Source organism: Osmerus eperlanus, chromosome 5 (genome assembly GCF_963692335.1).
Source record: "Osmerus eperlanus chromosome 5, fOsmEpe2.1, whole genome shotgun sequence".
Classification (NCBI taxonomy): Eukaryota; Metazoa; Chordata; class Actinopteri; order Osmeriformes; family Osmeridae; genus Osmerus; species Osmerus eperlanus.
Window position 1 is genome coordinate 22,533,411 of NC_085022.1, and position 19,540 is coordinate 22,552,950.

The 19,540-nt window shown below is 44.3% G+C and overlaps 4 protein-coding genes and 1 long non-coding RNA gene across 20 annotated transcripts in view; 4 read left to right on the top strand and 1 right to left on the bottom strand.

The window, feature by feature from the left end:
- LOC134021672 (solute carrier family 45 member 3) overlaps positions 1 to 4,428 on the top strand; it is a 31,884-nt gene extending 27,456 nt beyond the window's left edge. For all 4 annotated transcript variants that reach the window (XM_062462733.1, XM_062462735.1, XM_062462734.1 and 1 more), the window contains 2 exons: positions 975 to 1,240; positions 1,331 to 4,428. In XM_062462733.1, the coding sequence (XP_062318717.1) occupies positions 975 to 1,240; positions 1,331 to 1,753 (689 nt within the window). In that variant the 3' untranslated portion in view covers positions 1,754 to 4,428. The remainder of the gene's footprint in view (positions 1 to 974; positions 1,241 to 1,330) is intronic.
- The window catches only part of tigara (TP53 induced glycolysis regulatory phosphatase a), a 60,497-nt gene extending 41,468 nt beyond the window's left edge, over positions 1 to 19,029 (bottom strand). Inside the window, exons 1-6 of one of the 2 annotated variants that reach the window (XR_009930540.1) lie at positions 18,884 to 19,029; positions 18,320 to 18,357; positions 18,046 to 18,167; positions 17,880 to 17,957; positions 17,670 to 17,780; positions 16,896 to 17,484 (exon numbers count right to left, since the gene is read on the bottom strand). Coding sequence is in view for 1 of the 2 variants with exons in the window: in XM_062462743.1 (XP_062318727.1) it covers positions 17,074 to 17,484; positions 17,670 to 17,780; positions 17,880 to 17,957; positions 18,046 to 18,167; positions 18,320 to 18,357; positions 18,884 to 18,915 (792 nt within the window). In the remaining variant the exon portion in view is untranslated. Of the gene's footprint in view, positions 1 to 16,864; positions 17,485 to 17,669; positions 17,781 to 17,879; positions 17,958 to 18,045; positions 18,168 to 18,319; positions 18,358 to 18,883 lie in introns of those variants that run through there. The other variant, XM_062462743.1, reaches the window with a different exon arrangement.
- On the top strand, positions 5,164 to 11,482 carry fgf6a (fibroblast growth factor 6a). Of its 11 annotated transcripts, none has more exons than XR_009930534.1 (7): positions 5,165 to 5,841; positions 6,395 to 6,498; positions 7,815 to 8,051; positions 9,433 to 10,022; positions 10,057 to 10,112; positions 10,177 to 10,854; positions 11,008 to 11,482. XR_009930534.1 is itself a non-coding variant. In XM_062462742.1 (3 exons), exons 1-3 carry the CDS (start codon positions 5,505 to 5,507, stop codon positions 7,989 to 7,991), a joined length of 618 nt encoding a protein of 205 aa, XP_062318726.1. In that variant the 5' UTR covers positions 5,164 to 5,504; the 3' UTR covers positions 7,992 to 8,174. The 11 variants fall into 11 exon arrangements, 1 of the variants encoding a protein (XP_062318726.1); XR_009930538.1 differs by having other exon boundaries at positions 10,207 to 10,854; XR_009930539.1 differs by having other exon boundaries at positions 10,237 to 10,854.
- On the top strand, positions 11,731 to 12,465 carry LOC134020583 (uncharacterized). Of its 2 annotated transcripts, none has more exons than XR_009930422.1 (2): positions 11,731 to 11,930; positions 12,097 to 12,465. It is a non-coding gene; the product is annotated as an uncharacterized LOC134020583 (long non-coding RNA). The 2 variants fall into 2 exon arrangements; XR_009930423.1 differs by having other exon boundaries at positions 11,731 to 11,809.
- Positions 13,129 to 14,582, top strand: LOC134021676 (fibroblast growth factor 23). Its single transcript, XM_062462744.1, has 3 exons — positions 13,129 to 13,626; positions 13,842 to 13,945; positions 14,122 to 14,582. The coding sequence occupies exons 1-3, from the start codon at positions 13,404 to 13,406 to the stop codon at positions 14,554 to 14,556; spliced, it is 762 nt and encodes a 253-aa protein (XP_062318728.1). The 5' UTR covers positions 13,129 to 13,403; the 3' UTR covers positions 14,557 to 14,582.
- Positions 19,030 to 19,540: the final 511 nt, after the last annotated feature.

Below are 19,540 nucleotides of genomic sequence, written 5' to 3' on the forward strand. Positions count from 1 at the left end.
TACCAGTGATCAATAAGCGGTTCTGTATTGGCTAGTTCCTCTTCAGTTTTTTGACATGACGTCAGATAGCTCTGTGGTTTGCACCTCTGTTCCCACAATCCTTTGCAGTGTTTGTCAAGTGGGCTCAGTTTTCTGCATTCACATGGTAACCGTATCCACATCCTTTAGTCTACAGAGGGATTATCTGCTGCTCTCTCAAACTTGTGACCTGCACACCATCGGCTCATTGAGATAACAAACTCGTACCCTGACAAACCTTTGCCCATGCAGGTGTCGAACCAGAGGAGAAAGACTGCGGTCAGCTTAGCATGTTTATTTGGACATCCTGCCGGCTGAGGCCAGGCACATGCTGATAGGGGAGAGCAGAACAAGGGGCGTCAGGTGGCTGAGCGGTGAGGGAAGCGGGCTAGTAATCTGAAGGTTGCCAGTTCGATTCCCGGGCGGTGCCAAATGACGTTGTGTCCTTGGGCAAGGCACTTCACCCTACTTGCCTCGGGGGAATGTCCCTGTACTTACTGTAAGTCGCTCTGGATAAGAGCGTCTGCTAAATGACTAAATGTAATGTAACAAATTGAGTTTTGGACATATTTGTTCTGTTGTCCAGGAGTCTGGTCCTCTTCCTCTGCTCTCTGTTTGGATACTGAATTCCTTACACTTGCTGGTTGGCTGGCTTGCTGGGTGACTGGCTGTATCCGCTGGTTGGCCGTCAGTGTGACAGGTGGCTGGCTGGCTGACTCTGAGGGGTACAGAGCTAAATCCATTCTAGTACCTGTCTGTCAGCCTCGCCTAAAGCCCTCCCTCACCTTCCCCTGGGATTGATGTGAGGTTAAGTATGTGTAAACTGTTAAAGCAGTCCATTCCTTCTGTTAGCTGAACCCAACCTGCCACTTCTCTTGATTTTATAGATGGTATTGCTGTGCATTGGCATTTTCAAAATAGTTATGGTTATGACAACATCTTCACATTCTCCTCAGGTATCCGTGTGGGCAGCCTGGGCCTGTTCCTCCAGTGTGCTACCTCAACCTTCTTCTCCCTGGTCATGAGTCGACTGGTCCGTCGGTTCGGTTCTCGCCAGGTCTACCTGAGCAGTATGGTGAGCTTCACGGCGTCCACCCTGGTCATCTGCCTGTCGAAGAGCGTGGTCCTCGTCACCCTCATGTCAGCCCTGACCGGCTACGCCTACGCTACCCTGCAGACACTGCCATACACCCTCACCTGCTACTACCACAAGGAGGAGGAGGTAGGAGCAACACACACACTTACTCTGGAAATGCGTTTACAGAATGTCCTACTGACATTGTCTTGTCATGTCTTGTCTCTCTCACTTTAGGTTTACATGCCAAAAAAGAAAACCAAAAGCGGGCTTAAAAATGGCATTGCAATACAGAGAGACACTGTGCATTTGACCTCCATGGATGAAGAGGAAGGGTTGAACCACAAACTAGGAGGCAACGGCCACGTCTTTTCCGACTACTCCACCCCTCTGCACGGCCAGAATGGTTCGTCCCACAGCATCGCCGGCCTTGAGGCGGAGGAAGCGGAGGTTGGGGAGAGACGCGGAGTGGGCCTTGACTTTGCCATATTGGACAGCACCTTCCTCCTCTCTCAGGTCTTCCCCACTCTGTTCATGGGCATGCTCGTCCAGTTCACTGCCTCTGTCACCACCTATATGGCCAGCTCGGCCATATTCGGTGCCATCGCCATCTATCTGGCCAATCATATCGTCTTTGACCAAAAAGACCTCAAGAGCTGAGAGAGAGACAGAGAGAGAGAGAGACCAGGGGAATGGAGTAGCACACTCCACAATGCACTACAGGTCCCAGCATGCCTTAGTGCAGGGTTGCTGTTGCCCTAGAAACCAGGGTGAATTGTGTGTGTGCGTGTGTGTTGATAGATGTGTCTATGACAGAACTCAAGGAAAGTGGAAGGATGCCTGGAGTTTAGACCCAACCACTTGTTGCTTTAAAAGAGATGTCTGGCATTAGCTCACTCCAGTGCCCCACTCTGCCCTCACTGCCCTCACTCTGCCAGTCAGTTTCTGTCTGCTATTCTCCTCAGGTACAGCCAGCCAATCAGCATGCTCGTCCTATAGCCACCTCAGTTGACAGGAAGTCTGGTCTTTAAGGAGGTTTATTTCCACACACTTTACCACTGAGCTATACCATTCCCTCCCAGGAGTAAAGAACTGTTGTAGTTTTGGATCTCGATACATATAATAGAATCTCTCTTGCAATAGCAACCTGCATGGGTGAGGTGCCCATCTGTGTCACCGTAGCGACAGCATGAGCCTTCCCCACTGCCAATCAAACGTCAATCAAGGAAGGTCATCAAGTTTACATCATCCTATCACATGACAGTCCTCTCTCTGTGTCACCCTGTGTCATGAGTACGCATGTTCTACAGCGGCTGTCATCTTAAAAGACAGCCGAGGTCACGGCCTCCCATGCTGGGGTTATGTTGGAGGGGGTACTAATGTTGGTAACCACAACTTTCTTCTTACCTTGTGCAACAAGACCTAAATGAGATTCTAGCAACACCGCGGAACTAAAAGGAGCTTTTGAAAATGGCGGTGTGGGGGAGCAGTGACAGTAATCAGATCTTTAATGTTTCTAAACTCTACATTGACAGTCCCACACATTTCTCTTAAAGATCCAAAACGTGATTTGTGTTCTGTTGTTGTGCATATGGATGTGTGTGCGTGTGTGTGTAATCCTGTGTGTGTTTGATAAAGACAGACACATACAGAGAGATGCCTTTGGGATGCTGTGTGGGTCAGCTAGCTATCGAACACTGCAAACAGCTGGGAGAAGCTCCATACTGGTCAGGTCTCATAATGCTGTAGAGCAAATATATAGTGGCCTTCATTTATTTTTGGGGAACTTCGGGTTTGTCTGTAAAATGCTGGTTTTACTGAACAACAATGTACTTTGTTTGGATCTATGTGTATATAACTGGTCTCCCTTTCAGATATGTTTTGTTTGTTATGACGACTCTGCTTTAGGTAACATTGACCTACAGTATGTGACCTATGCAATGACGAGCCTGGGTTGGCGAGATACGAGTTCTCCTCTTGCTCATTTATTCAGTGTGATAGTTTGGTTGCCTCCTTCACCTGAGAATTCTAGATCGTATTTGGTTGATCACTATTGATGACCTACTGTAAACCAACCAGAAACAGGTTGGAATCCAATCTTTGGAGGTTTATTATTTTTCACAGTGATCTCCTCCATATACGAGGATGTGGATTAAAAAAAAACAGAAAAATGTCAGAAAATGTTCATTTTTGAAGTGCCTCTGCTGCTGCAGTCAGCTCTGTTTCAAATCAGCGAAATTCAGGAAGTGCAAAAGATCGGGACTAGCTGCAGCTATAGAAAATGTTTTGCGAGGGAATGCTTCTTATTGATCTAACATGAAAGCTTTTAAAATAGTTTGCCAAACTTAAATTAAGGAAAGATCATTTCAGTTTAAATGTAGAATTGAACTGACCCCAACATTGGACTCTACATGTAAGATTTTTTTTGTACATATAGTTATTTATTTTCCTTTTAGAATAAATCCTAAGCACATATTAAGGTATATTGCCTTTTTGTTGCATCTGTCATAGGTGTCCGGGCAAAAGCTATTTCTGTGAAAAATTATAAATTATTATTTTGTATGGATGTGATAAAGAGCATCTTTAACGCTGTAATTTATTTGACAACTCTGCTATCATGCATTTCATCTTTGATATTTCTCCTTTATCTCATTACGATAGACTGATGTCAATTTCAATACTAAATATACCTAAATGTTTGGCTTTTTGTTTACTGGCAGTTTATCAGGATTGTTATTGAATACATTTGAAAGCAGTTGAAACCCACTGTTGTTGTTTTGTTTTGTTAGTTTTAAACCATCGTTTGTATTTCCTCTGGTTTTACACCGTTTAATTAATTTGACCTAAGAGAACATTTTCTCCCAGACGATGCCAGGGCACGGGGCACACAACGTACACAACCCTGTGATGTGGTCAGTCTGCCTCATCAGTCTGCCTCATCAGTCTGCCTCATCACTCTAACCACTGAGTTCCTGTTGGGAGCGCCTCAGTTGTCTGCTTGCTGTTGCTCTTGTGCATAATAACCTTTGACTTTGATTAGCAATAGAGTGGGTGTCGTACTATTCTGTGTTCAGATGTCCTACTTGGGTTCAGCATAATAAGTGCCAGTAAGGGTCCCTTCAGTGATCCATTTTAGTTGTCTTATAATTATGCTGGGATGTAAAGACTGAATCAGGGATATTTTCACTGATGCCCATTGTTATATTCAGCCTTCACAAATTCTTTTTTTTTTATTATTTTATTGTTATTGTAAATCCCTCAGATGTATCATTGTCACAAATAGATTTTTATACAAAATAAAGGTATTTCATTGTAAAAGGCTTGTTGAAGAGTCGATTATAAAAAGGGGGGGAAAGTCGACAGAATTTTAGACTTGTAAGAACTCCCATTGTGTTTTTTCTTTTTTTTTCCATAAACTATGCGGATGATTTAAAACCTTGGAAATAGCGCCATCAATTGGACATCTCGACATACTGCCACTCAAGAACCAGTAAGTGTATGACCCACTGACGTTTGACATGCTGCTTATTACCCATTAGCGGACATGGAAACGACGGTGTTACCGTGGGCTTTCATGAAGTACGTCAGCAATGAGGGATGTTTGAAGGTTTCCAATCTTCCCACCAGCTTTCCATATAGCGCACGCGAATGCGGTCAACGACTATACGCCCAGTAGAACCCAATGGTTTAGATAAACGTTAAACTGACATAATTTGTTTGGGGGGGGGGGGGGAGGGGGGGGACATGCGACACCATAGCCTACAAGATGTAGAACCCTAGGACACCCATTGCTCTCCGGTGACAAGTGGCCTGTTTTTACACCTTCGTTCTAAATAAGGACGCAGCCTGGCAGGCATATGATCACCGACCCAATTTGGGAGCCGCCAAAGTGGCCATCATGTCCCCCTGTCGCTAAACGCCACCCAATGAGGCTTCCTACCCTCTTAGTTTTTACAAGCGCCGTAACAGTATTCCGTTGAACTCTCCACAGACTTGGCACTGCAGTTCCGCGCCTCTTTTTCTTGCATGCTTGCAACTTCTCCCTCTCTCCCTCAACATCATCCGCCCTTGTGTCATTCGACGGGGCAAGCGATGAAGTCAGCATGATGTCATCTAGAGAGCCTGGCAAGGTGAAATAGGGTTTTGGTGAGGGGTATTCTTCACGGCCTGCGTTGCCTACCCAGAGAGAGAGGCGCGGAGCTGCGAAACATGGTAATCACCACCACCACCTCAAGCTCTGCCGTGCGCTCTCCCGTTTCCTCTCTTCTGCACCGGGGCAGTCGTCTAATGCCCAAAGCCCAGATCCGCGTTCCAAAAATAATCCTCTGCCAGCATGCCGAAGGAAGAAAAACAAGGAGAGCGGTATTTTTAGGGCCATTAATTTTGACCACGTGCCCCGAAGGTAAACCGGATGGCCATTGCGCAAAGGCTCCTCATCAGTATGTCCCACGAGGCCAGCACGCACTGGACGTTGACTGCAATTGTTCTCTTGGGGTTCCTGGTTGGGATTGTGTCATCATATCCTATTCCAAGCAGGACGAATGCAACTTTATTGGAAAAAAGATGGGAGACCCTGTTCTCCCGCTCTATACTGGGTATCTCGGGGGAGAAATCGGACCTGAACTGGGAGAGTGACTATTTGCTGGGTATCAAAAGAGTGCGAAGACTGTACTGCAACGTAGGCATCGGGTTTCACCTTCAGGTCCTCCCCGGCGGGATAAACGGTGTACATAATGAAAACCAGTACAGTGAGTTACCTTCCACAGATGTAACCTAATAGACAAGATAAAAAGGGGTTGTCAATAATTATCGATCTATACAAAGGCTATACCCCTATCAATTTGCATGGTATGTCATAGGTCGGGAGGGCGGCATTGAATGTCTCCTGGCTGCAGAGACGAATCTATTAAAAAACACTATCTATCTACATCTACATTCTCCTTAAGATAAACCATGACATGAATGTATGGACGTATTTAGACAACTTATTTTTACATGGACTCCTGTTGGGGCCAATAAACAAATTCTGGATGTGCACGTCTAAAATCTGCAGCTATTCGTTTTAATATGGAGACTGCATAGATAATGTTATTAGATGGGAAATGAAATATGATGGGATTAAGACAGAACAAAGACCCGGCATCCTGCGCAGCAACCTGCAAGGTTCCTCCCGCACAGCAGCGGAGCACATGTTTCACTTACAATAACCATGTTTGATGTATTGCTTGATGCAGTAAACTGTTTTGTCATGATCTGATGTATATCCTAAAATCCTGACATCTGCTTTGTTCTCTCCTGTAGGTTTAATAGAGATCTCGACGGTAGAGCGAGGAGTGGTCAGCCTCTACGGGGTGAAGAGTGAGCTGTTTGTCGCAATGAATAGCCTGGGAAGGTTATACGGAACGGTAGGTATGCACAATATTCCATTTATTGTCCTGCTATGTATGTTAATGGCTCCGAGAATAACTAGATGCACCGGTCCAATTTTATTTGCCTGTCATATTTGGGATGTGCGGTGCATCTCGTTCGAGCATGGGAATAATCAGGTTCTTTTTCAAATAATGACAGCATTTGTGTGTTAAAAAGGTTTGCATTCTGTACAGCGTAAGCCTTTTAACATTGCAGAGACAATATTGAAGCACTAGTCCTGCTCTCGGAATTTTGCCCATAATGATGAGGATAACAGACGCAGAATTCTGTCACGCGCTGTAATTCAGCCGAGCGTGTGGGAAAGCCCCTCGATTTACCAGAACCTGTCATCAGGCGTGTATTGTACATTTGGCCGCATCTTAAAGACGCGTCACTTTTTTTACACATTGTTTTGTCATTGAATGAAAGATGTGGGCAACTGGAAGCTGTCAGACCAAGGGTGATGACGTACAAATAGGTTTTGTCCAATTTTCTGGGCTTATGGTCTGATAAGTGATTGAATTAGGTCTGTGGTCTCTGACGCTATCAGCAGTTCTCCATCTCCCCAGTCAGCTGAATGTCCTTGCCCACGTTGCACCTCTGCACTGCACTGTTACTGCACTGTTACTGCATACTAGCAGAACACAACAAGTAAAATTATGATCATGATTATGAAAATCATGATCAATTGATGTTGCGTGAGAGGATGATAGGGGTGTCCCCTATGCTCTATAGTAGACGCTATAGTATGACATTTGTATTTAAATGATTTATGGTTTAATGTGGAATTGAGGGGAATGGGCTGGCTAGACCAGATGGTGTGGCATGATTTAAATGGATCAGTCACTGTTCTTGAGTTATGGAGGGAGAAGGCTCCACTAGTGCATAATTCAGACTATAGATTATGTTATGTCCCCTCTTGCTGTATATCAGTGGAAATTAACACTATTATTTCAGCACAATTGAGTATTGGGGAAAATGTAATTTGTGATACATTTATTTGAAATCAAGTTGAATAATGTTCCCAAGGCATGATTGATTTAAACATAAAGGCCATCTGAAAGTTACTAACATACCCCTTAGTTTTCAATAAAAGTTTGTTCGAAGTTTGAATCATTATTTTTTGTCAGATACATTATTAGCATGTCTCCTGTGTGCAACTCTTCTGTGTCAAAGGTTACTCTATCTCTCTCTCTCTCTCTCTCTCTCTCTCTCTCTCTCTCTCTCTCTCTCTCTCTCTCTCTCTCTCTCTCTCTCTCTCTCTCTCTCTCTCTCTCTCTCTCTCTCCCCCACTGTCTTTTGTCCTTCCCAGACAGTCTTCCATGATGAGTGCAAGTTCAAGGAGACCTTGCTGCCAAACAACTACAACGCCTATGAGTCCTCCATGTACAGAGGCTTCTACATCGCCCTCAGTAAACATGGCCGCCTGAAGAGGGGCAGTAAAGCCACCACTGCCATGACGGTCACACACTTCCTACCCCGAATATGATCAAAACTAAACAACCTGGCAATAACTCACTATATTTGCACATGTGGATTAATTTCCCAGGTAATATTATTATACTGTATACGCAAAATACAAAACTGACAGCAAAAGAAAGAAATAAAACAATATATGATGATAGAATTAACTCAGTCCTTATATGTAGATTTCGATAGCTTACTTTTAAACATATGGGAAATATCCTTTGCTGCTTTTATTGTTTTCAGTTGTTTTATTATATAAAGGGGTGGGTAGGCACTGTCAGGCCTGTCTCTTGATATCAGTGGAGGAGCCATGGCCCTGTCAGGAAGACAGCCTGAGGTTAGGAAGTGAAACCGGTAGCTTTTATGAACTCAAAGCATCACAACCCCGGATGATAAATAGAAGTGTGCATGACATTTCTACAGAGCAGAATGCCTGCGTTTACTTTACTTTTCTTACTGTTATGTCCCAAACACCCCCCCCCTCCCCACTTTGCAGTTGACTTTATCTGGAAGAGCAGCGCAACTAGAGCACTTACTAAATGTCAGGTTTCCCTGCTTTGTGTTGAGGTGGTGAAGTAGGGGAGAGGAAGGAAGGGGGAGTCCGACATGCCTTGCATGTGAGAAACGCGTCCCTCGGTCAGGAATAGGGATGCCACGACCCTCAGACGCTCCCTCCCAGGCGAGCTGAAGTCCCAGAGGGCCACAAGTATCCTCCATTTATTTTCTTTCCATAATTACATTAATTAAGTAATTGAGACAAAGCTCTGGATGTCCCCTGAGGATCCTACTGTATGGAAGGACTGGAGTCCCACCCCGCCCCCCATCACGAGTCATATGACCGAGGGGTCTTTACTCACAATTCTGGCTTTATACGTTTTATATTTTGGAAAGAGTCAGACCAGAGTGAAATGTGTGCGTTTGTGTCTGTTTGTGGACTTCTGAAACTAAGCAAAATTATGCTTTATTGGTGACACAGAGAAGTTATCAGAGCAGTCGTTTTTTTGTTCATAATGAAGGATTGAAACCAAAACTGAAGGGAAGGTAGGTGTGCAGGTGTTTGATAATAAGCTGTATATTTCTGGATCTCTACAGTAGCTTCTCTCAGTCTGTTCTGGTGGCTACTTGAATAGTGCTGTTTTTCAAGTCAAACTGGATATGAGGGTCAGCCACAAGAACTATTGTAAATATTGTTATTGATTTTTTGGGGATAATAATTGTTTGCTAATTTGTAGGAATTTCGACAGCAGAGTCTGATATCTGATATTTAGATATAAAAGAATTGTGTGTTGACAACTATTCATCCCGTTGGCATTGTTGGCGCGGTCTGTAACTTAGTTTGATGGACTTGTGTGGAGGAGAAACCAAATCAAAGTCTCCAAAGCGATTCCCCAAAGGTTCAATCATTTCCATCGGCTTATATGCAGCCAACTTCAATCCGGAACTTTCTTTGCTTTTCTCTTTAGAGGCCATAGCTAGGAAAGAAGAGGAGGAGGATAAGCCAAACAGGACAGAGAGAGACAGAGGACACATATGGAGCTGCACAAGATGTCCAGCAGTGTTTGTTTAACCTGGTGATGAGGTAGATCGTGTTGCACAGGCCCCCTGCGTTCCCCAATGCAAATACCTGAGGACCCCTCACCTGTCCCTCGGTCAGTTGGGGAAACAGTGAGACAGTTTTGTCTGCGTCAACCCTTGATCTTCCAGCTCCCTCCCCTCCTCACATATCAACCATGTTAGTCGAAGGACAAATGGGCCGGTGGTCTCTCTCAGCCTTTGGTAGGATAGACAGTGAGGTTGCTCCCAAACTGTCTGTCTGGCTTGTATATACATTTAAATTAATATGTTATTCCTTAATCCATACAATGGGTGTGCATCTCAAATATGTTTTAGAATATGATTTAACTGTGGAAGATCTCTGATAGCTAACAACCGTACGGTCATTTTGGGGTCTAGAGGACAGGTTGTGTCAGCTAGCCAATAGCCCTACAGTAGCCCTGCTAATTCTAACAGGCGCTCCTTCTCTGTAGCTTAGTGTGATAGGACAATATTCTCTGTAGCTTAGTGTGATTGGACAATATTCTCTGTAGTTTAGTGTGATAGGACAGCCTTCTCTGTAGCTTAGTGTGATAGGACAGTCTTCTCTGTAGCTTAGTGTGATAGGACAATATTCTCTGTAGCTTAGTGTGATATGACAGCCTTCTCTGTAGCTTAGTGTGTTAGGACAGTCTTCTCTGTAGCTTAGTGTGATAGGACAATATTCTCTGTAGCTTAGTGTGATAGGACAGCCTTCTCTGTAGCTTAGTGTGTTAGGACAGTCTTCTCTGTAGCTTAGCGTGATAGGACAGGAAGGGCATATCTTCAGCAGCTGACTGAGATAACACATGCGGCTAGAGAACATCTCTGAATGTTTGTGCTCATCATCTCTTTTTCCGTGCTAGCGGCAGCAGAGATGCTATCAGATCAATTTACCTTGAGTCAGGAAGAGCAGGGCATTGTCTGGCTTTGCTAGTAACCGCACTGCTCCATTCTGCAAGGGAGGCAAGCAGACAGTTAGACAGACAGGCAGTTATTCAGGGAGGCAAGCCGGCAGGCAGACAGACAGACAGGCAGTTAAGAGGCAGGCAGGTAGCCAGGCAAGCAACAGACAAACCCTTTTGGCAATGACCTCATCAGCCCTGATAAAAAAGAGGCCATTAGATCACTCTTGATAATGGCTAACCAATGGTTCATGCAAGAAAGCAAGACGGTTAAGTGTTGTGCTAGGAAACAGTGATGGAGTGCACTTCCTGTAAGTGCAATGATCAGAAACAGGGAGCAACACCAGCTTGGTGCTGCCAGGATGCAGCAACACTGTTAACTCTGCTGGTTAGTCCACTGTGCAGTGTGTAAGGCACCAGAAACACTGTTAACTCTGTTGGTTAGTCCACTGTGCAGTGTGTAAGGCACCAGAAACACTGTTAACTCTGCTGGTTAGTCCACTGTGCAGTGTGTAAGGCACCAGAAACACTGTTAACTCTGCTGGTTAGTCCACTGTGCAGTGTGTGTCTCACCAGTGGTGAGAATAATATGTATTATAAATAATAATACAAACAGGAATGGATAATATCCTGATCATATCCTGTTCACCATGTCTTTTGTCATTGATCAATACTCATTAGATAATGTATAGAACATTCTGGAGATCACCTGTCAGATCAGGATGAGTGTGGAAGTCACCTGAATGTTGCTGCTTCAGGGGTTGAAATGGCCGCAACAACTGTAGAAAAGATGAATGTGAATATCTCATCCTAAGCTGCCCCCGAGATCTCAATATAAGCACTTGTGAAGTCCCCCCCCCCCCCCCCCCCTAAATGCACTGGTCTACATCTGAAAGGACTTTATAAAAGAAACATGACCATTTTGTTTATAGTTCCTATCCAACCATCCAAGAATTGTTTTTCTTGGGTGAGGCAGCGTGAGGAGTGATGTGGAGCTGGGCATGTGTGTCGCTGAGCTGGCCCTGTGTGTGTGGAGCTGAGCTGGCCCTGTGTGTGTGGAGCTGAGCCTGTGTGTGTGGAGCTGAGCCTGTGTGTCGCTGAGCTGGCCCTGTGTGTGTGGAGCTGAGCCTGTGTGTGTGGAGCTGAGCTGGCCCTGTGTGTGTGGAGCTGAGCCTGTGTGTGTGGAGCTGAGCCTGTGTGTCGCTGAGCTGGCCCTGTGTGTGTGGAGCTGAGCCTGTGTGTCGCTGAGCTGGGCCTGTGTGTGTGGAGCTGGCCCTGTGTGTGTGGAGCTGAGCCTGTGTGTGTGGAGCTGGCCCTGTGTGTGTGGAGCTGGCCCTGTGTGTGTGGAGCTGGGCCTGTGTGTGTGGAGCTGGCCCTGTGTGTGTGGAGCTGGCCCTGTGTGTGTGGAGCTGGGCCTGTGTGTGTGGAGCTGAGCCTGTGTGTCGCTGAGCTGGCCCTGTGTGTGTGGAGCTGGCCCTGTGTGTGTGGAGCTGAGCTGGGCCTGTGTGTGTGGAGCTGAGCTGGGCCTGTGTGTGTGGAGCTGAGCCTGTGTGTGTGGAGCTGAGCTGGGCCTGTGTGTGTGGAGCTGAGCCTGTGTGTGTGGAGCTGAGCCTGTGTGTGTGGAGCTGAGCCTGTGTGTGTGGAGCTGAGCTGGCCCTGTGTGTGTGGAGCTGGCCCTGTGTGTGTGGAGCTGGCCCTGTGTGTGTCGCTGTGCCAGCAGCCTTGGTTGTTTCTCAGTTTTATATTCCTGCACTGAGGAGAGTGTGCTTCCTCTGAATATCCCGTTCTCCTTTTTTTAAACATATACCTCACCTTCTGCCTTAGTTCCAATTTATTAAAATGATTGTAAATTAGTTTGAAACAACAGACTTATCCAATCATTTGTTTCTGAAAAAACTGATAACGAAGTAAGAATACTAATATATAAAAATGGTTTTCCTTTTATTTTTGTACGTATGTGCTGTGCACAGCTCAGTCAACTGTATTCCTGAAAATAATAATAAAAATGTTTTTTAAATGGTGGTTGTGCTTTAATGTTGGCTTCAAAGTATTACATTATTAATCTTTATTTTGGTTGACAATTTTCCTGGACTAGTTAGGCAAGGGGACCATATTGTAACTGAACCTCTTCAAACCCTTGGGAGTCAGGTGGCTGAACGGTTAGGGAATCGGGCTAGTAATCAGATTCCCAGTTCGATTCCCAGCTGTGCCAAATGACGTTGTGTCCTTGGGCAAGGCACTTCACCCTACTTGCCTCGGGGGAATGTCCCTGTACTTACTGTAAGTCGCTCTGGATAAGAGCGTCTGCTAAATGACTAAATGTAAATGTAAACCCTGAAATGAAGAAACCCACTTGACAGGGACATGTCGCAACACAAACCTGGGCTTGCGACTCCCCACTCGGGCATGTTCTGATTAGTCTGGCCTACATTCCATTTAAGCCCCTAGTCCAATACATGAACTACATAGAACTGGGCTGGAACAGGCCTTGTCAATTGTTGCATCACGTCAGGTCTGACCAATCGGATAGCTGTATGGGTTGAGACCTGGTTCATAACTACCCGTCACGAGATGAGATCACAGGTAAATGCAAATAGCATAAACGGTCATAACCCTATGTCCAATCACAGAAAGGTTTCAACAGTAGCACCTATAACCTATTAGATGCGGGGGCGGCAGACAGTTTCCCACGAAATGTAAATAAAGCGATGTACCACGTTCAGGATTTGTCATTCCTCGTTGGTTGGGCAACACGTGAGAACACTGGAACTTAAACGAACTCATATCCAGTTGAATACCTTGAAACGAGTAAAAAACGAGCTCCTCCTTCAAATATAGCCTAACTTTTGGACGTCTTCCACACTGAACTTTTACACTACTATTGTACCATTGTTAACACTGCTGCCCAAGAACCTGACGTACTGCGTGTGCGTCTGTGAAGCGGATCTCCACCTACCATGCAACCTCCTTTCACTGCTCTCGTGCTGGTCTCTCTACATCTTTCCAGTTTCGTGAATTGCAAACCAGTGGAATGGAACCTTCCCCGGCGGCACCGCATGACCACCAAAGGCTCTCAAAAAAGGCCCCTTCATCGGCAAAATGTCAGCGACTCTGGTGATCTGCTCTTGAATGGAAACTTGGGCGGTCAGTTGAGGAGATTGATCAAACACGAGTCTCTTGGTAGGTCTGTTCATCTTGTAGTAAGAGGATTTTCTACTCAATACCCCATTAAGATGATTTGGTCATCCCTTTAGTTAATACAACATTATTTGGAAAGTTGAAAAAAATACATTGTCTACAGCATCACTTTTCTAACATTTATGGATTTTTTATTTTACACAAAATTATTATTTCATGAAATCGAACCTATACTAATAATTTGAAATTTCCCACAGTTATGCTCCAAATGAAAAAGGATTCAACAGATTTTGTGTCAATATTTGATTTGAGAAAAGGGCGATTCCTATGCGTGGACTTTGACGGAGAGCTGTTTAATTCAGTAAGTATAATAAGATAACCACATCAGAATTTTATCTCCAATATTATTCAAAATTAATCTGACACTTTAGATTACATCTCCGGTTCGACATACAGATCAACTTTTGTCTGAAATACCACTCTTTGTCTCTAACTAAGAAGAAATCAAATGATGTTTCTGTTACTTTTGTCTATTAGCTGATAGTGAGCAAAGAGGAATGCCTGTTCCAGTACCAGGAAGACCCGCTGGATGGCTTCTACTCATCCTGGCCTGCTGGTCTTGTGCTCAGTCTCCAGGACTCTGAGAAGACCGGAAATGTGGTCACAGAAGACCACAAGTCCCTCAAACGCTCGTCCGCCCTCCTAGCACACTTCATCCTTCCTCGGATCCACAGAACCAAGAGGAGTGGACAGGTTTCCGACCCGTCTGACCCGCTAGAGAACCATCGTCAGCCGAGACGCAACGGGGAGCAGAAACCTGACCTGCACCAGGGAAAGTCGGACAAGGAGCAGCCTGGTGCCGTTTCCAAGGAGACAATCACTTCCTGTGATGATCCCTTGCAGGTGTTGCATTCCAATGGCCCCATCAGTCCCATTAAGACTAACATAGAGGACCGGACAGAGAAAGACTAAACAACTAAGAGATTACTTTGTACAAATTGAGACAGACATTGGAGTTTCAAAAGACTCAAGTTTTGTTTGACGACTTAAAAACTTATGCCCCTGTCTGCTTGAGTCAGTGGTTTGAGTCAGTATCAAATGGAGTGGCACTGAAAACACTGCAGAAACACTTGAGAACATCATGGATAGTTTGAGACATGCTAAGTACGAGGATGAAGAAGGATGCTGATGGTTTTACAGATGACTAAAATCGTTTGTTAGAAAGACCACAGTTATGCAAGTTTAGGAGATTTGGCACTTAAATATTTGCATTGCGAAAAACAGGACACCGTGCAGAGCACAGGGAAACGCATGCCAAAGTGCTCGATTTTCTCCATTTCTAGGATGAAAGTCCAAAAAGTCAGTTTAGTGGCAGAATCTGGACACATCAGGGTCATTTTACAAGACACACAAATACATATACAGTAAGACACACTTATTTATGGACAAAGGAAAATGTTTTAGTCAGATGACCAATATTTTTCCCTCCTCAAATGAAATAATAATGCTTTATCATAACCCGGTGTCATATTATAACCATTTAACAGAAGGCACTGTCGTAACCCAGACAAAGCGACTTGTTTTAGGAATGAAGCAGACTTTTGCCAACATTCAACGTCAATTGTGCTTCTAAGTGAGGTTGGGTGAGGTTGAACATGAAGTGTCCCAATGTCCCTTAACCCTGATGATGTCCCTTGACCCTGATGGTTTGGTTACATTTTAAACAAGTCTGGCATTGAGCCCAATGATGTTGCAATATTTGTTTTCCAATAGATATTTATAAGTTTGTGAAAGTAATTAAAAAACTGCATATAACTTGTGTAGGTAATTATTTACTGTATGAATCATTTGGTCATGTATATTTTGGTATTATGCTTTGGGTAAAAAATTGAGGTTTCCTATGTTTATGCTAGTATAAAGGGTTTGCAACTATAATTGTACTAGCACAAAAGATAACTGTACTTATACAAAATGTAATTATTTGTATTGACAATTATAACACAAAGCATTTATAAAGTACTACACCTAAGTTTTTCTCAACACTAAGTTTTAACTATTGTGGATCATGATAAAATAATACATTTAACAAATCCTATTTAAATGCTTTTATAAAGGTAACTTTGTGGATAGTTTGGATGTTTAAACAGTCTGAATCCAAGCGTGTCATTCATTACTCTGGCCTGGTTGAATTGCATCACTTCCTGTCCGGTGCTCGACACCACATGAATGAACAATAATTAAGCAATCGCATATTTATTTATTGCAAATGTATTCACATACCCTATTTATGATGTTAAATTTGTTATTTGTCGCAAATAATTCTCCATGTTTTCTGAATCGTCATGGCGAAACGTAGATAAGCCCGACCTGGTGAGGCAGGTCAAGTTGTTCTTTAATTATAAATGGTCTAGTACGTGTTTAAAGAACCTCAGGTGTTCTGGGTGGTGCTTATTTGTTTTGTGATGATGCAGGAAACAGATTAGAAAAAGAGATGTTATGACGCACAGTTTTGATAACTTTGAAATGGGAGCCAGGAAGGTGTATTGATTCTTGAACAGTGGTTATGTAAGAGTCCCAGACATTGGTCCTGATCAAACTACTCTCTAGGATGTCTGCTCTTACAAGTACTACATTGTTGGAACGAGGCAGTATGCAACGAGGACATGTCATTCACTGAAGACACGGTGAACAGATAACACGACAGGCTGTAGAACTGGAGAACCGCAATCAACCCTTCGTTCTTCTGTATTAGTGCACATGCTGAATACGTTGCAAGAACTGGCCAATGTTGTGGCGTGGATATAAACAGGATGTGCAGTAGATGGGACACCTGTCTACCAGGTCACTCAGTCCTTGCCCACCCTCATGTTCGTTCACAGGTAAAACAGTCACTTATTTGCAGTCGTCCATGAGGCTGCTGTAGCGTCATGTCCTTCCACACAGGATATAACCCACAAGTCATGAGACCAAAGAGACACCCACGCTGGCTGTAGATCAGTAATGAAACTATGACAAGACAATGATGCACAGTCACTGCAACAAGCGCCCTGAGGTTAAATGAAGGTACTAAGGTAAGGGCTTTCAAGAAAAATCTGAGAATCTTGAAATATAAAAATATACAGTACACAAGCCTTAATATGAAAATTCTAACACTTGTGTATTTATTTCCAAGGAAGTTTTATAAAGTTTTAAAAACATGTGGGGAGTAAATAGAGATTAAGATTGTAACTGAAACTGTGAAAACAAATAAATTATGATTTGCATAGTTGGACAGCAATGCTTCAGAGTGCAATGTTTATTCAATGTTTCACAGCATGAACCTGAGTGGTAGATTCAAACTAAACACGTTTCACAAAAGCTTAATTTACTGTCTTTGTAAACAAGACTCAAGGAGTCCGTGAAGATCATCCTACCAACATCCTCCCTCCCCTGTCTCCTTAACATCCATCTATTCCTTCTCTCCTCTCTTCATTCCCTCATCCTGTCTTTCTACTCCCCGTCCTTGATGTGGTCTCTCCTGTTGACGAACACGCAGCGGCTGGCCGTCAACAAGGTGCCGGCGTCCCTTCGTGTCACCGTGAGGACGAAGCGTCCGATTCCCGTGTTGGGACAGAGAGACAACACATGTGTCATGTCTGACTCGGCGGGCAGGGAGCAGTGAAGCTCCTCCACCATGTAGCGCACCGCCACCCGTATGTACGCCCCGTGTCCCACAATGAGAGTGTGGGCCTGGGTGCCCTGGAGCCCGTCGTCTGGCTGGCCTGGAGGGGCCTCGGGGCACTCCTCTGTCCCCACCATCGCGGCCCGCAGGGGGGTGGCCCTCTGCTGGCCTTCACTGCAATGGTCAGCCATCATACGCTGGAACATAGTCTCCAGGAAGGCTTTGAATCTCTCTTTTACCTACACACAGACAGCAGTGTTTACACACAGTTATACACCCCCACCCCCACCAGGGAGGAAAGACTCACTTTGACCCAGAGTCGTCTCATCTGCATGTTAATAGGGCCATCTAGTGGTTCTAATGTGTAATACAGCTTCAATCCAACAGCAGGTGTTGGTGTGTGTGACGGAGACAGTAGGCTCACCTGTTCCTGCGTCTCCCCCTCAGGTGGAGTGAAGTCAGGACACGTCTCACCAGCTGCCCTGGCCATGTTCCTCAGGTCCTCCACCCGACCCCCCTCAGCTATCCCAAAACTCTGAAACACAACAAGGTGATTTCATACAAAACGTCTATGTTTACTGTATGCACCTGCCCACCACAGTAAATTCCTTGTTTGTGTAAACTACTTCCTCACCCTTTCTTTGAGTAAAGCATCAGAGACCATCTCTAAACCCGAGCAACTGCTGTTGTGCTTCACAATCATCTCAGCAGTCTGCAACAAACATACGAAAGACACAGCATTTAAAATGAGGAGATTCTTTACCATCTTCGTCATCATCTCCTGCGGCATTGTTCCTGACCTGACGGGCGCGGAGCATACTGCTGACAAAGATGTTGGTGAAGGTGATGTCTCTGAGGTACTGCCCTACTGCCTCTGCCTGAGTCATCCCAATCTCTGACAGAGGCGAGTCTATAGCCTGCCCTGGAAGGAGGGTGGGTGAGGGGGGGGGCGGGTGTTGGCAAAGGACATAGTATACAGATTTGGTCGTTTTGTTAATTAACAGTTTCGTCAAAGGGGAACTGACAAATCCTTACATCATATCTTGTCAAGCCTGTCCGAAAATGGCACTTTACCTTGTAATAGACCATCTTTATTGTACTGTGTTTCACCACTGGGGAAATAAAATAATCAAAAATAAAATTAAAATATTCAACCGATTCAATCAAAAAAGCAAAACTGTATCCCACATAAAGGTAAATTTGTCAAATTCTTAAGGAGACTGTCGATTTACAATAGGGCTATCTGCTCCACACGTTGCCGATTGTAGATTTCGTTCTTGTCTAGGAGTGGACCTGTTTCATCGTCCCAGCGAGAACACGAGGCCCCATGACATTTCTATAGGACTGTGAAACGCTTTCATCCGTAACCTTTAGATGAACTGGGAAATGAGACCCTAGCCCAGGGCATAGCACTTGCGTGCACCAAGCATGAGATCACTTTTATTATACGGATAATATAACTATTTTCTTCATGAAGGGATACTTAATAGAGCTGTCTACGATGGTCAATGCATTGTAAAAGCATTATTCTTACAATAACAGTTGCATACAGCGAGTCTAAAATCATACAATTGAACGTACAGTTACCCGGTAAAGCCGACAAGACCACATACGAATGTAAGCACGTGTAACACTTACTGTCGTACTATTGTTAAGCCAAATGTGAGCATTTTAAGCTTTTGATTAGTTAACTGTAAATTTGTGAATTTAAGACTAAATGAACTTCAGCTACAATCCTTGACGAATGGACCTGTAGGATATTTGCACAAGCCAAAAACGTTTTGGATTCGATGTCGTATATTAGTGACGAAAAGACGATCGCCCATGTGATTGGCCACGTCCTTCTGTCGTGGTTCACAGTGGCCGTAGTGTGTTAAACACATCTACCCGTAGCAGACCGTGGAAAAGCAAAGCACGGGCATAAACTAATTCGCGTTGAGCAGCAATTGCAATGTACACACATCCTTCACTCAAGTAGAAGTACAGATAGGCCTACTCATGTTTAAAAAGAGTACACTTTTTCACTCAAGTAAAGAAGTATGGGGCCTGATATATAGCTATTTAAGTCAAAAGTAGCTATGACCTGTTTTACTGTCACGCAGGTGACTGTACCTCACATCATGTATACAATACAAAAAGACACGCAGCGCATTCGCCTGGAATCTTTTTTGACGCCTTTTGTAAAAAAAAAAAAAAAAATCAACCTTTCAAATCTTTTTTGGGGAAACTTTTTAGAAAAAAATATATTTTTTAACTTTCTAAACTTTTGTCGCAACTTATTAGTATTTGTACTTT

What these genes read in the sequence shown, in the direction of transcription:
- fgf6a (XM_062462742.1), top strand. Translation starts at nt 5,505, where the DNA reads ATGGCCATTGCGCAAAGGCTCCTCATCAGTATGTCCCACGAGGCCAGC. An exon ending in ACATAATGAAAACCAGTACA is followed by an intron (nt 5,842 to 6,394) that starts GTGAGTTACCTT and finishes TCTCTCCTGTAG; the next exon opens with GTTTAATAGAGATCTCGACG. An exon ending in TGGGAAGGTTATACGGAACG is followed by an intron (nt 6,499 to 7,814) that starts GTAGGTATGCAC and finishes TGTCCTTCCCAG; the next exon opens with ACAGTCTTCCATGATGAGTG.
- LOC134021676 (XM_062462744.1), top strand. Translation starts at nt 13,404, where the DNA reads ATGCAACCTCCTTTCACTGCTCTCGTGCTGGTCTCTCTACATCTTTCC. An exon ending in GATCAAACACGAGTCTCTTG is followed by an intron (nt 13,627 to 13,841) that starts GTAGGTCTGTTC and finishes AATTTCCCACAG; the next exon opens with TTATGCTCCAAATGAAAAAG. An exon ending in ACGGAGAGCTGTTTAATTCA is followed by an intron (nt 13,946 to 14,121) that starts GTAAGTATAATA and finishes TTTGTCTATTAG; the next exon opens with CTGATAGTGAGCAAAGAGGA.